Genomic DNA, 13,659 nt, shown 5'->3' with positions numbered 1-13,659 from the left:
CTTGTGAACTCTTCAGTGCTAAAAGATAAGATCAGCATACATTCAAAATATTGGGGAGCAAACATGATTAACCGAATTTGCATATGTAACAAATTGCTGATAACAATCTGCATGTTGACAGAAATTGAATATATTTATCATGTTTATATAATAATTGATAAAAGTGTAAACAGCATGTCATCTGGTCTAATCTTGAATTATCAATTATGTGAGAAATTCTGTTACTTTGACTGTAATATGAAATAATTGAAATCATGATTGTCCTGATATCCAAGTTTTATGCAAGATCTGAAACAAAATTCTAAGCCTTACTGATTTTATTCGAAACAAAATTTCATTAAATACATGTATATCTGATATTGAGAAAGACCATTTTTAAAGAAGTTGAAATAAATGCCAAACATTGTTAAAAAGTGAAGCGAGTGCGGATTTCCTCTTAAATATTTCAAAAGTATTACAGACTTACAGAGCGGATACTTGATTGTTTCAGTTTAAAATTGAAATACATTTCACAGATTGGAACATCATATGTAATATTTCTACGAGTGAGCAGCCACAAGAGAGCATGTAAATTCTGGTGTCCACATGTGAATTAAATTTCACCTAAAAGTATAAATAAATCGCATTGACAAAATGTAAAGTTATCAGAAATAATTAAATGTACGAAAGTTTTCATGTGTATAAATATGTGTAAATAGTTTGTTGATTCACTGAATAAATGCTTTAGATGTTTAATTTAAGAAATAGAGTATGTTTGTTATTAAAGTTTTTTGAACAATGAAAAATATGCCCCTTCGCACACCCTGCTGGTTGCAGTTTCATGTCATTAAAGAAATTGTTCCACAGGATTAAAATTGCTTATATGCAGGAAGACCTTTGTTCCCTAAAGTGAACCTGGTTAAAGCAGTCAGTTTCCAGTGTTCAATTTCATGATAGTTTGAACCTCATTTAAACAGCCACATTTATCACTTTGACTTAAGACGTACTGTCCTTAAGTTACTTATCCGAATGTAGGTATATATTTTAAACCAGTCACTACCTTTGAACTTTGAACATCTAGTAAGTTTAGATAAGGATTTAGTCCTGCTCGCCAAAACATTTTAGACTGTAGCATTTTAAGTGGTAGGTAGCAGGAGGGGAAACACAGTTTTATTTCATAGTGAAATATTAATTTCAGCGATTGTTTTCCTTCTTTATATATGCCGCAGATCTTCTCAATTCAGCCGGTACCGGACCTTTTTCCAAAGAAAGTGACAAAACATTCGCTGATTTTATAGATAGTCCTTTTCAGGCCATTTTTTGACAGTAATACACTGATCATGAGCTAACCTCCAGTCATTATGCCATCTCGGTGATATTGAAATTACTCCATTTGACGATTGTTGGGTTTTGTTTTCAAAAGTTAAAAACTATTTCAAGACTTGATTCTCTCAAATTCACGAAAAAAGTCAGCTAGTTGTGAAAAAATGTAAGGAAAATAATATGTCATATTGTGTTCGGTGAAATATTTTAACTATTTAAGGGACGGATTAGCTCTTCTTGATTAGTATGTAGGTAAGTTCCATTTTCGGACGAAGAAGCTGCTAAAATAATATAAAAATACCCACTACTTTGTGACATTTAATTATTCACATAGAAATCTATAGTTCAAGAGTTAGACAGTTAAGTATTTAGTAACAAGCCACTGAAACATTGTTTACAGAAAGACATAATGAAATTTAACATTTACATGTTAGTGGTTGTTGACAAGCATTCAGTCTTTTTCAACTTTAATACAAAGATTTTCCTCGTTATACACGGTCTGAAAACAACTCTTGAATGAATACTACTTTATAGAATGAAATTAATTTTGGCAACATTTTATTCCAAACGCAAATTAGATCCTTTCAACAGAATGTCCCTTCAAAGTCTATACAAAGAAGTCTTGGGCTCAGGTATTTTCTCTCCAAGAGGAGTACAAATTTAAAAGTTCTAACTGTCGTCGTTTGTAGCGTTGATCGTCCTCGATATTTATTTCACAAAGTGGCCTCGTACCTAACTTAACATGTCCTTTAGCACGTTTTATCAATAATGGCCTATTTCCTGGCACATGTGTACCTCTATCTCTTCAATGAACCCTCTATTCACGCACTGAATGTTTGTCAAAGACAATCGATTCATCAATTCCTTCGTTCGTCGCCATTTTCTGATTTTATTTGCTCACCGGAAGTAGTTTTTATCAATAACGACAACTCACGCAAGGGAAGTAACAACCTTATTGAACAGGACTATAAAAGATAAATATGGTACTATATTTTACACGTCCAGATACGGTCACATAGAAATAGAAGGAAAACTCAAACGACGCGAGGTTGAAACTTGGAAGTTGATTTAGAGCTATAGCCAGTTGCTAAAGTACTGACTAATCACACTATTATGTTAGTAACTTTGAACTTGCTTTTTGCAACTGTCTCGTGTTTTCCATACCTTTATAACATGGCGTAATACTCGGCAATATTAAAAGTTATTTATTGTAACATACATACTGTGGTGTACATATGAAGCTCTGTAAAGCGATCAAAGTTTAATTTTCATTTTATATCATTTCTGATTGAAAACGTCATCATATTGTGCACATGTATATCCGAGATCGGATAACAGTGATCCATGAGTACAACTCTAATAAAGTTTAATAGCACATGGTGCAACTCTTCATTCATTAGTTTATACATTGTTACAGAATTAATAAGATGTTAAATCAATGTTTGATTTTTATGTTCCATGTACAAGTCTACTGATTCACTTCTATTCTAATTCACTTAGGCTCCACGATATGCAAATATGCATATCTTTATCAGGATATACAAAGCTACAGAATTAATTAATCAATTAATTAATTAATTAATTAATTAAATTTTGATTTTTAAAATGATTAATTACAAAACATTTTCAACTTTAAGGAAGTGAGATTATAATTAATCATAATGAATATTGCGATTTTTTGAATTTCTTTGTATCTCGTAATTGTCAAAGTACAAAACAGTACGATTTCGCTAATATTTTTTACTGAAACAGGTGTAGTATTTTGAGTTTTGAAACATCTCACACCTATTTCTTAGCTTAAAGGTTATCTGGGAAGAAATTTAAAAACCCGAGACTCCACACAACTAAAGTTCATTCAAATAAAATGAGCAAAACAAAGAAACGCATTATAAAATGTCATCGGACAGTCAAAAAAACATCTATTTAATGCGAAAGTAATCAGCGGCTTCCTATAAACTCCTTTTTATTATGAATTAACATGTCGTGCAAGCATTTAAATGCATTTAAGTAATGACACATCCTTCTAAAAGGAGAATTACCGAAGCATAATTTACGTCTAATTCAACATTTAGAGTACAGTTATTCTTCATTTATACCTTAATACCGACAACAAGTCTTCCGACAAGCGTTGTTTCACTTTCAACTGAAAGGCCGAGGGGACAAGCGCCTGTTTATTTATACTGTAAATGTCATCCAAAGGTCAAATTCAGTTTTCGTTCTTTCTTCAAATGAGTCGCATAATTAAGCTTAGACCAGGCAACTCAACGTAAAGTGGTTTATTGCGAAAACTGATTATCATTACAATATGATAAGTAACACCTTAAGTATCAACACGTGAACAGGTCAGAAACTGGTATAATTTTGAGCGTCACTACAAAATGTAGCTTTTATTCGCAGACAATAATAACCCGTAATATACTGATTTATTTAAAGCGTGTAGAATCTAGTCATTTAATATTATTTGAAAGTGTTGTGACATCATCAATGACAGCTGAAATGACCTGATACATGTATATAATAGTATAACATTACGTCATAAATGACGTCAAAAACTTGTTCCGGAGTAATTTTAATTCAGGTGATATTTAATTTTTTTATACTGTGTACATTGTAATTATAATTACTAAAGTGTGAAATTAAATGTTATGTGAAAATATTATCTGAAAGACACATTCTGTCAAGATATTAAAGAAATAAATTTAAAAATAAACAAAGCCTGAGGTAACTGTCATCAGTACAACATATAAATACCTATAAAATAGATTTGTTTAAAGTTTATTATGATCTATTAAATATGTCATGAGTTATGATATGTAATGTGATACATAAAGCTCTTACACAGCGATAAATCAGGGTGTTAAAACTTTAGTTATTTCCCAAACTGTCTAGACTTAATCGCACAAAACCCTATAACAATTTTAGTACGTAAGATGCACGTAAAATAGGCTAGTTATTATAAATCACTTGTTTACGCGTGTCTATTCATCAAAGAAACCAATAAACCTATGCAAAAGGTAGATACATTTTTTTATAAAAAAAATCGTAAAATAATCATAAACATGTATTTTTACTTAGGACCAGGTGAACAGAAATTTCAAACCATTAAAAATAGTTAGACTAATCATTTATTGTTATCCAAATAATTTTAACCCTTGCAAAATATGACCTAGTGACACTGTCTGAACGTTACCTGCCTTAACGTTGTGTTTATTTGACAAAACAGAAAAAAGGTATATTAGTAATCATTTAAGGAAAAGTGTTAGTTGAGAAAACGTATATAATTACGTTAATCATTTGATCTGAATGAACAAATTACTTATAAAAAAAATCCGCATTATTATAGGTCATTAGATTTATATCGAGAAATATGCATGGGGTCTGCAGCGGAAATATTGCGCGACTTTACGATAACTTTTAAGCGCGACGACATGGATGCAACTGACGTCACAAATGACGTCACGCACCCGATATGAAATTTGAACGTAAATATGGAAAAAAATATTGACGTTTCAGGATCCACTGTAAAGTATGAGTACGTAATAATGGAGATTATTAAACGACTTGAATAGCCACTCGTATCGCTGTGCACAAGGCTTTTTTATTTGAACTGTCCTATTTTTAGAACTAAAGACTATATCTAGAAAAAAACGACTTTTTACGAACAAATATCATCATTTTTATATAACAATGTCTAATGTCACATAAGCTTTGGATATATTTACTTTCGTGATGATATGCTAAGAATGAACAAGTCAAACAAAAATAACTTTTATGAACTATAATGATACTGAAATAATTTTTTATATACTGTCATATAAAAGCCGTCAAAATGCAACAGGTTAATGGAATCTTGCTTTATTTAACTGCAATATAAGAAATAATGTAATTATGTCGTTTGCCGTGTCATTAATATTTCGACACCCATATTAAACAGATATTTGTATTGAAGAAATGAGCCTGTTACTATAAATAACTTGCACAAGTTTTCTATAAAAAAAAACACGTTTGCAAATGAATTTAAGAAGTAATGACAGATAATGTGGATTGGGCTCCATCATAGAAACAGGTAACTGTCAATAACTCTGTCTTTAAAGTATATTAAATATGATATTCTACATATTACAAGTAATAGAATTAAATAATAGGTATTTATGTAGTACAACTATGTAACCAACAGAAAGGCACTGAAGGGATGGGCACTGATTTAGCATAAACAATGCGAATTCTTGGTCATTTGGATAAACATTTTGACTACCTTTGCTCGCAAACTGCATTTTACCAACAAAGTAATAATTTAGGTTTAGTTTAAATGACTGGACCGCCCCTTTAAAAGCAAAACCTCCACGACCGAGTCACCTGGGAAGCCTAAGAATCAGCTACTAACAACATTAGCATCTCTGACAGCCCCTCCCTCTTTCACCCTGAAATCCTGGATCCGCCCGTGCAACTGTGGCTACTGAACAATACTTACATCTTCTGCATAGTGCTTGATTCCGAAAGAAACTTTATCCCCCATCTGCGGTATGAAGCGTTTATTTGTTGAGCAATAATTCTTGAGTTTGTGTACCAGAGTATAATCACTGGATTGCGGGAAACGGGACTCTTCATCAAGGAGGGGCATTATGCCATGTGGTTTCTAAAAACGAAATTTGACATTTTACAGTACTATAAAAACAATTATGTTTTGTGTCATTTCATAAAATGCTGAGTTTTTGTAATTGCTCATAAAATGTTAGCTTTATCATACTGCGACATTTGACCACGAAATCTATAATTAGTAACATTTTTTCCCGTGAGCCACACGCATCACAAATCATGTCATAAATTCATAATGCAATATCTTTATCCGAATGTAAATCGCGAGTTATTTTGACAACTAAATAGTGTTGCGCGTATTTAAATAAATCATGTAATTTTCGTACAGACATGTAAAATGGAAATCACAATCTTTACAAACGTTAAACTCGTACGTTTTACCGCTATTTACTCTTTGATAGAAATCGTGTGTTAATTACTCAAATTTCACGTAAATTTAAGTGGGTAAAAATAATGTAAAAAGTCATATTAAAAATTAACAGACATCAACATTTGAACAAAGACGTTAGTATCAGATTCAGGGATAAATTACAAATCAATTCTAGTTCAGACTTCAATTATCACAAATGTTTTTAGCAAAGCGGTTGTTAACCTGGAAAAGCAAGTCCAGAACATCTTCGTTGCTATGGTAATGTATGTCTGTCCATGCAATCCCCTCAAGCTCATAATCCCGTTGTTCTCGTGGAAATATATAGTCCATGAAGTACATCTGCAATTTCTCGTTGGTTGCATTGATGAGGAATTGATCAAACCCATTGCAAGGGAAGTTCTCAAAGCCTGACATATCCAACAGACCAATGGACGGCCCACGTGAAGAACTTAAAAAAAATAAATGCAATCTGTATTTTACTGGACTTCCCTCAAATATTAGTTGTAGTTTGTTTCCATTTTCATTTTTGTCCTGCTATGGCTTATTATAATGTTAGAAAATGTATGTCAAATTGAAATTAAAAGTCACGAGATTAAAAACTTTCCTTCATAAAGTGATGTTACAACCTGTTCCTTATTTTTCATTTGTAACACACGGCCAATCTTAAGTGCAGAAATTTTTACAACTGAAGGCAGCCCATAATGTTTCGATATTGTATTCAAACATCATAGTGCACATACCCGCGGTTCTCACAGCTCCACAAATTTCTGTTTACTTGTCCAACGATCCAACCAAACAGTCTCGAGTATAAATCTTTGGCCAAGGCGTCTCGGCAATCATTGGCTTCCCGCATGTTCTTCCACGATTGTATTCTCTCTCCTGAAATATAATTATACAGGGCTTGTTTATTTTCTGTGCACGATACTAGTACACTACGTTACGTTTGCGCTAGTTTTTCTAAAGTTTTGTGTTCGTGGGTGGGGGAGGGATTTACTAAATTTCCAGTTCGTCTGTCCGAGGATAAGAGCTGTGTTTCATTGTTGTATTACACGTAATCAATACTGTTGACAATACGGCGCGAGGCATTTACCTAATATCAAACCACAAATGTACTATACTGTCTAGATACCAATTTCATGAAAGTGTACATTGTTTCTCTATTGACAAGAGCTTAATTTTGGAAGTGTAATATACATAGACCAACAATAAGTAAAATATACGACAGTCGTCTGAATAGAATGGTATTGTCAAAGTTTGCAAGATTTTAACGTGTCTTTTCCTGTTAGAATTTTGCTCCTTTTTAAATTAAATACGGTAAATCTAAAAGTCCAATTTTTAAGCCACAAAATTATTACCTTTTATATGATTGACAGTTGAAATGAGCGCCTCTGTAAGCTGGACCTCGTCATCTACACCAAGTAACTTAGCAACCGCGTGCAAAGGATACTCGTCGACTACGCTTACACCATCAGTGTCCTCACATGGCACAAACACAATGTTTGCAAGGTGCAATATGGCCGCCAATATCAAAAATATTAGGGTAATATGCTGAAAATTAACAAATTACTCAAATATGAAATACCCATTGCTGAATTTTGTCATTTTTAGATGATCCAATTATATAACTGTAATTTTACATACAATGTTGATGTACTTTGGTAAAGAAATTTAATAATTACAGCATACATTTATCTGACAACGTAACGTAAAAGAATACATTGTGATGAAATAGACATTACACATTTCTTCAGTAACCATCAAAACTGCAATATATTTTACAATCACACCAAAAAGTAAAGCATAACATCTGATGACAGTTTTCAGTGATTCGGTCATATCTAACTGACTGCAAACATCATTTTATTTACCTCATCTGAGAACCCGACTTCAGTCATTATTTCTGTCAGGTTGTAAAACATGCTTTTGTAAAACTGAAATTCTTCCGGATCCCGGAATACGCCAAGGCGAGGGTCTGCGTCCCGCATTATTCTGTAGAGAAAAAAGCATTAAATATTATATTTTAAAACATTAAAACTGTATCGAACTTATCATCAAATTTTCATCAATATGAACGGTGGAACGACAAACAAAGGGACTTCAAGATGTATCAACCTATATTTGCCTGTCAATTCCTTACAACAACCACATCAGTGATGTTTTATCACTTTACGATGGACAGAATAATGAAACAAACGGACAAGTTATTTATAGTTCCCGTCATAAACACAAATTATAATTTTAATATCACAATATGTAACGATGCAAATTAATTTTCATGTAATTACGAATGCAAGATTTTAGTGCGTGGCATTCCCTGTTTGATATTTTTCTTTGTTTTTATGCTATTTTTGAGAGAAAAAAAAATAATGTATTCTATGCGTTATCGTTTATAACATATTTTCTACGAAAAATCAGTTTAGGCCATGCATATGTAAAGATCGAAAGTATCACTACAAAGGGTTTTAGACTAAGCTATATTTTCCAGCGCTCAGCACAAAATGTAATCAAATTCAGAAGGTAACAAATATCATTGGAAACACTATAAAGATGTATTTATAGGTTAACTTGACAGTGACGTCACACGGAGCAAAGTTATTACGTCACTGTATTTTGTATTCAATGAAGTGTCTTATTCGAAAGTAGTTCTGCACGATTGGATCGAAAATTTTTCTACAAATGTAGAATTTGATTAAACTCTGATTTTTCAAAACTTCAGAATATACCGAGAAAACTCAGCAAATAAAAAGAATAGGGTCGTGTGCTTGATTTTTTTTTTTGCTAGACTGATCTGAAAAATTTGGACCTCACGCAATTTTTCATGATGGGAGTCTATGGGAAAATAGCAACTTTCATAACATTTTCGCGAACAGCAAATTTTCCACGATGTAGATTTCAATGAAACTTCTCACAGTCGTAAAAACACATATGGCCTATAATATAGTGCAAAAAATGTATAGGTCCGTTTGCCTATTTCTGAAATATTTGGCCATGATTAAAGTGCACCGCCTATTTGAAGCTAATTTTAACATACTATTTTGAAATACTTAAGGTGTCAGATGTTTTAATATCATATTTTAACTTTAGAAAGATAATGACTGTTACAATTTATTAAATTTATTCACAGGTTGCCTTTAATTCATAAACTGATTTTCATTTCCCTACGCCGAATCCAGGTTTATTCTACGTTTTCCGGATAAATGACGTTACACCATCAATTCCGGTTTATCAACCGTGCAGAACTACCTTCAGAAAAAAAAACCACAAGAAACATTTTAGTAGCTATATTTGCATCTTTTAACTGCTTTCTATGTATTGTTAAATGCCTGTAACATAAAAGGCCAATATATCTTTAACATCTTATTTCAAATTGCCTAATACTCTTTTTTTAAAGTTCCTGCTTAGGTCAGACAAGGAAAGACGAAATCATCATCCTTCCATTTACAACATGTTATGTAATACATTTTATGTTAATCTACTGTATTAAACGCGTCATATCATTATAGAGTTTTTCCATTTTCCGGATGGTACATGTCAATCCTTGTATACGTCAGAGCATTCTTGACCCGTTCGTTTATAGATAGGATATGGCAAATGACAACTAATTTCTTATGTATGTATTTTTAAATAAGAGAATATTTCCTTGTTTCATACAAGCGTTTAGTTATTCATTTCTGGTAATAATCACACGCTCATGCATTTTAGATGACATAACACATTAATGAGACACAGTTAGTTTATATATATATAGCAACAGTTCACCAAGATTTAACATAAGCGTCATAAACCTATTACGTTCGTAGCTGAAACTGGTTTGGTAAAAAGCTTTGTTAAATTCATTAAAAGCTAAATATATATTATTTAATATCAATATTTGAACAAGTAACCCATGACGTACTTTACACCATATTTAGACATTAATATGATAATATTGATGATTGAAATTTTAATTCATAGATATTACAATCAAAAGTTGATATGAAGGCCTGTCACCTTAGAATTATACTTAGAGTAGATCAACACTACTGACTGTACGTGGTTGCTGTTATATTTTATCTAGAAATATACCTGTGACATTCGGGGTCTTCCAAGAAGTAATAAAGTAGCCTTTCACGTGACATTCCAGCAAACAAAGCATAAAACACGTGAAAGTTCTTCTCTCCCGGACTGCGGTGGACAACGCGAGATTTTTCGAGAATGTAGTCGTCTATTTTAGCTGCAAAGATAAAATTACACAGTTTAGATCACAGATGAGGAAAATCATACCATATAAAAATCAATTCAACAAACACAAATGTCAAAATTATTTATCATGATTTGATTGCAATGACCGTATTTTTATTTCAACTTAGGTTTTTATCATGAAAAATTATGGGGACAAAGAATAATATGAGAAAAATCGGAGGAAATGGAAGGCAGAAATCACATCCATTTTTACTTGATTTCCACGGATTACTTTGATTATTCTACCTTTTTTCCTATATGGTAGAGTTACTTACTATTGTAATCAACACCTTTGCCGCTCTGAAGATGATGCATGCTTTATGAATTTAAGAAGTTGTTTTATTGCATCAAATGATGTATTAAACAAAGCTAAACATGAAGTTAATTATTGTACATATAAAACAGGTGTTACAGAAGTAAGACAGCTGTTACCTCCAATAAGAACATCGTTCTCGGTGTAAGACAACTCTATGAATTTGCCGAATCTGCTAGAGTTACCGTTCATGACTGTTGCTGCGTTACCGAAGGCTTCCAGAAGCGGGTTCACCTAATAATTATGAAAATCAAAATCATATTATTTGTAATATTTAGGCAATGCACTCATTATTTGTGAAGTGTGAAACAAATTTATTTAAATAGTGATGCTTATGTGGTGATATCAAACACAGACACTTGGATTCTGAAACAACATCCCACCCAACCCCAACTATTACGCACATGTGCTTTTCAAGGTGGGCGTACGAACATTCTTGCCTTTAGTGCATTTAAGCCAGTGAGAGACTGTATTTTTTAAAACTAGCTCAGATCAGTTTTACTTCGTTTGTGTGATTAGTGTCTGGATCTGAATATACAATTATGAAGAAGAAAGGTTATACAGGTGCATAGTTGAGGCTGGAGGGGTGGTAGGGAAAGAGGCAAGTGTTCCAGAATCCAAGCGTCTGTGATTTCAAACAAGCGTTAAACTTTGAATTTTCGGTCATTTATAAGTTGTTCCGTCACTACCTTTGGAAGATCTAATTGAAAAATCTAAACAAGTATTTTGCTGAAATAGTTTTAATTTATTTATATATTTGACCAGCAAATTAGACAACAGCGTTGAACTGTATATGTGATCAAGTTATCCAGACATTAGAAAAATGCTGCTTATTTTTAAAGTGTGAATACAGAATTAATCAAAATATCAGGTGTGTCAGTGAATTCCAAAATATTTATTTTAGGCATAACACTAAATGTTATACGTTACAATGCATGTAAGTGTATCGTCTTACCTGCACTATTTTATCAAGCAGCTTGGCGTCATCGCTCGGACTGATGTGCATTAGATGTCTTATCATATATTTGGTGCTTTCTGTTTTTCCAGCACCCGACTCTCCAGACACCATGATGACCTGGTTCTTCCCCGACTCTCTGAGTTCTCTGAACGCATTGTCAGCAGCCCAGAAGAGATGAGGCGGTCTGGAGTTCCGCACCAACAACTGTTTGTAGTCATTGTGATACTGAATTTGAAAAAGGATAAAAACGTTACGTTGATTCCAACGAATGACAATCGGCAACTCCCGTTCATTTCCGTAGCATCGTGTACTATTTCGGCATCCTTCTGCCATATTCATTATCGCATCCATTTAATAAGGTAACAAGATATTGCGAATGTTTTTGAATTGTCTCGTGCCAAAATTGGTTACGAAAAATTGGTGTGATGTGTTCGTGACGACATTGTAAATAAGACACCCGCAATATGCATATTACACCTTGCATTTTCATTTTTACAGTAAATTAAAGTTCTTATTACGTGTATGATGTTCATTCACAGACAAAAAGAAACGGCTTGAAAAATACATCACTCGCCTCTGCAAGATATGTGATGATTTAGTATTTGAGCCGTGCCATGAGAAAACCAACATAGTGGGTGTGCGACCAGCATGGATCCAGACCAGCCTGCGCATCCGCGCAGTCTGGTCAGGATCCATGCTTTCGCTTTCAGAGCCTATAGCAATTAGAGAAACTGTTAGCGAACAGCATGGATCCTGACCAGACTGCGCAGATGCGCAGGCTGGTCTGGATCCATGCTGGTCGCCAACCCACTATGATGGTTTTCTCATGGTACGGCTCATTTGAATTTTACCATTCATATAAAATTACAAAATATGTTGTTTAATATACCTGATATATATATGACAAGGTTAAGAATTAGACTGGTTAAACATAGAAAACAAACAATGGGTCAGTAGGTAAGGTTATGTTAATGTGTATATATTACATTTAATTGTTACACGCGCAAAATGACAACATTGTGTAATTTATGATACCTGGCCCTAGCAATTTGCAAACAAACATGAACGATTACGTTCACACAGTTCCCAAAAAATTGATCTAAAACAAGTGTATGTACCTATCAATCAAGTCAATTGGAACATGTAGAAATCAGGTAATATAATTCATATATCAATATTCAAAGAGGATGAATGCGAAACTGATGTAAGTGCAGTTAAATGCAGATATAGTTAACATAGTTTCTTTTATATAGATATCTGTACTCTTAAATTATCTTTAATTTGACATTTCGACAATATAAAGAATGCAACATTTTGTCAAATTTTGAAAATCAATCATTGTAAGATATTGTACAAAAGTCATAAAATAGATAACTCAGCCTTTTTGCAATTCAAACGCTTTATCAAAAACAAATCCATGTAACATATTGTCTGAAACAACCATATGTCATTAAATATCATATTACACATATCATATTACACATTATTTTCTTATGTTACCTTTACAATTGTATATGTGCATTCTTTTCTCATTTACTTATAAAACTCATTTTCATACCGTGATAAGTAATTTTCACACTGTCTGATCCAGTTTTTCAATAACAAATGTTTCCATGATTCCTCTTTAACTTTAAGACAAACCCTTAAAATTGTATATAATTCACTCTAAAGAACTCTTATGGTTGCAATGTCTTTGTTTTTAATTTTCAGAATATCTTAAGTTAGTTGTGAATTTATCAGTGATTGGGTATTTTTTGCTATACTTGGCACCAAATAGTTTTAAAATCTCTATTTTAGATTTCTTTGTTGATGAATGGAGAAAAAAAAACACTCTCGAGTGAAAACAATTACAAAAACATCGTGCTTTTTGTTTCTTTTTCAAAATTGTTCATTTGTCAG

General features: G+C 32.7%; 1 protein-coding gene across 2 annotated transcripts in view; it reads right to left on the bottom strand.

Annotated features, from left to right (window-relative positions):
* LOC123566717 (uncharacterized) overlaps positions 1-13,659 on the bottom strand; it is a 77,822-nt gene that overhangs the window by 29,811 nt on the left and 34,352 nt on the right. For both annotated transcript variants that reach the window (XM_053549618.1, XM_045361035.2), the window contains 8 exons: positions 11,758-11,985; positions 10,922-11,036; positions 10,334-10,481; positions 8,137-8,257; positions 7,624-7,816; positions 7,009-7,147; positions 6,491-6,716; positions 5,774-5,938 (listed from right to left, as the gene is read on the bottom strand). In XM_053549618.1, coding sequence (XP_053405593.1) covers positions 5,774-5,938; positions 6,491-6,716; positions 7,009-7,147; positions 7,624-7,816; positions 8,137-8,257; positions 10,334-10,481; positions 10,922-11,036; positions 11,758-11,985 — 1,335 coding nt within the window. The remainder of the gene's footprint in view (positions 1-5,773; positions 5,939-6,490; positions 6,717-7,008; positions 7,148-7,623; positions 7,817-8,136; positions 8,258-10,333; positions 10,482-10,921; positions 11,037-11,757; positions 11,986-13,659) is intronic.

The sequence above is a fragment of the Mercenaria mercenaria genome, chromosome 8 (genome assembly GCF_021730395.1).
Source record: "Mercenaria mercenaria strain notata chromosome 8, MADL_Memer_1, whole genome shotgun sequence".
NCBI lineage: Eukaryota > Metazoa > Mollusca > Bivalvia > Venerida > Veneridae > Mercenaria > Mercenaria mercenaria.
Note: the sequence above shows the minus strand (reverse complement) of the source record. Positions and strands in the feature narration are given on the sequence as shown.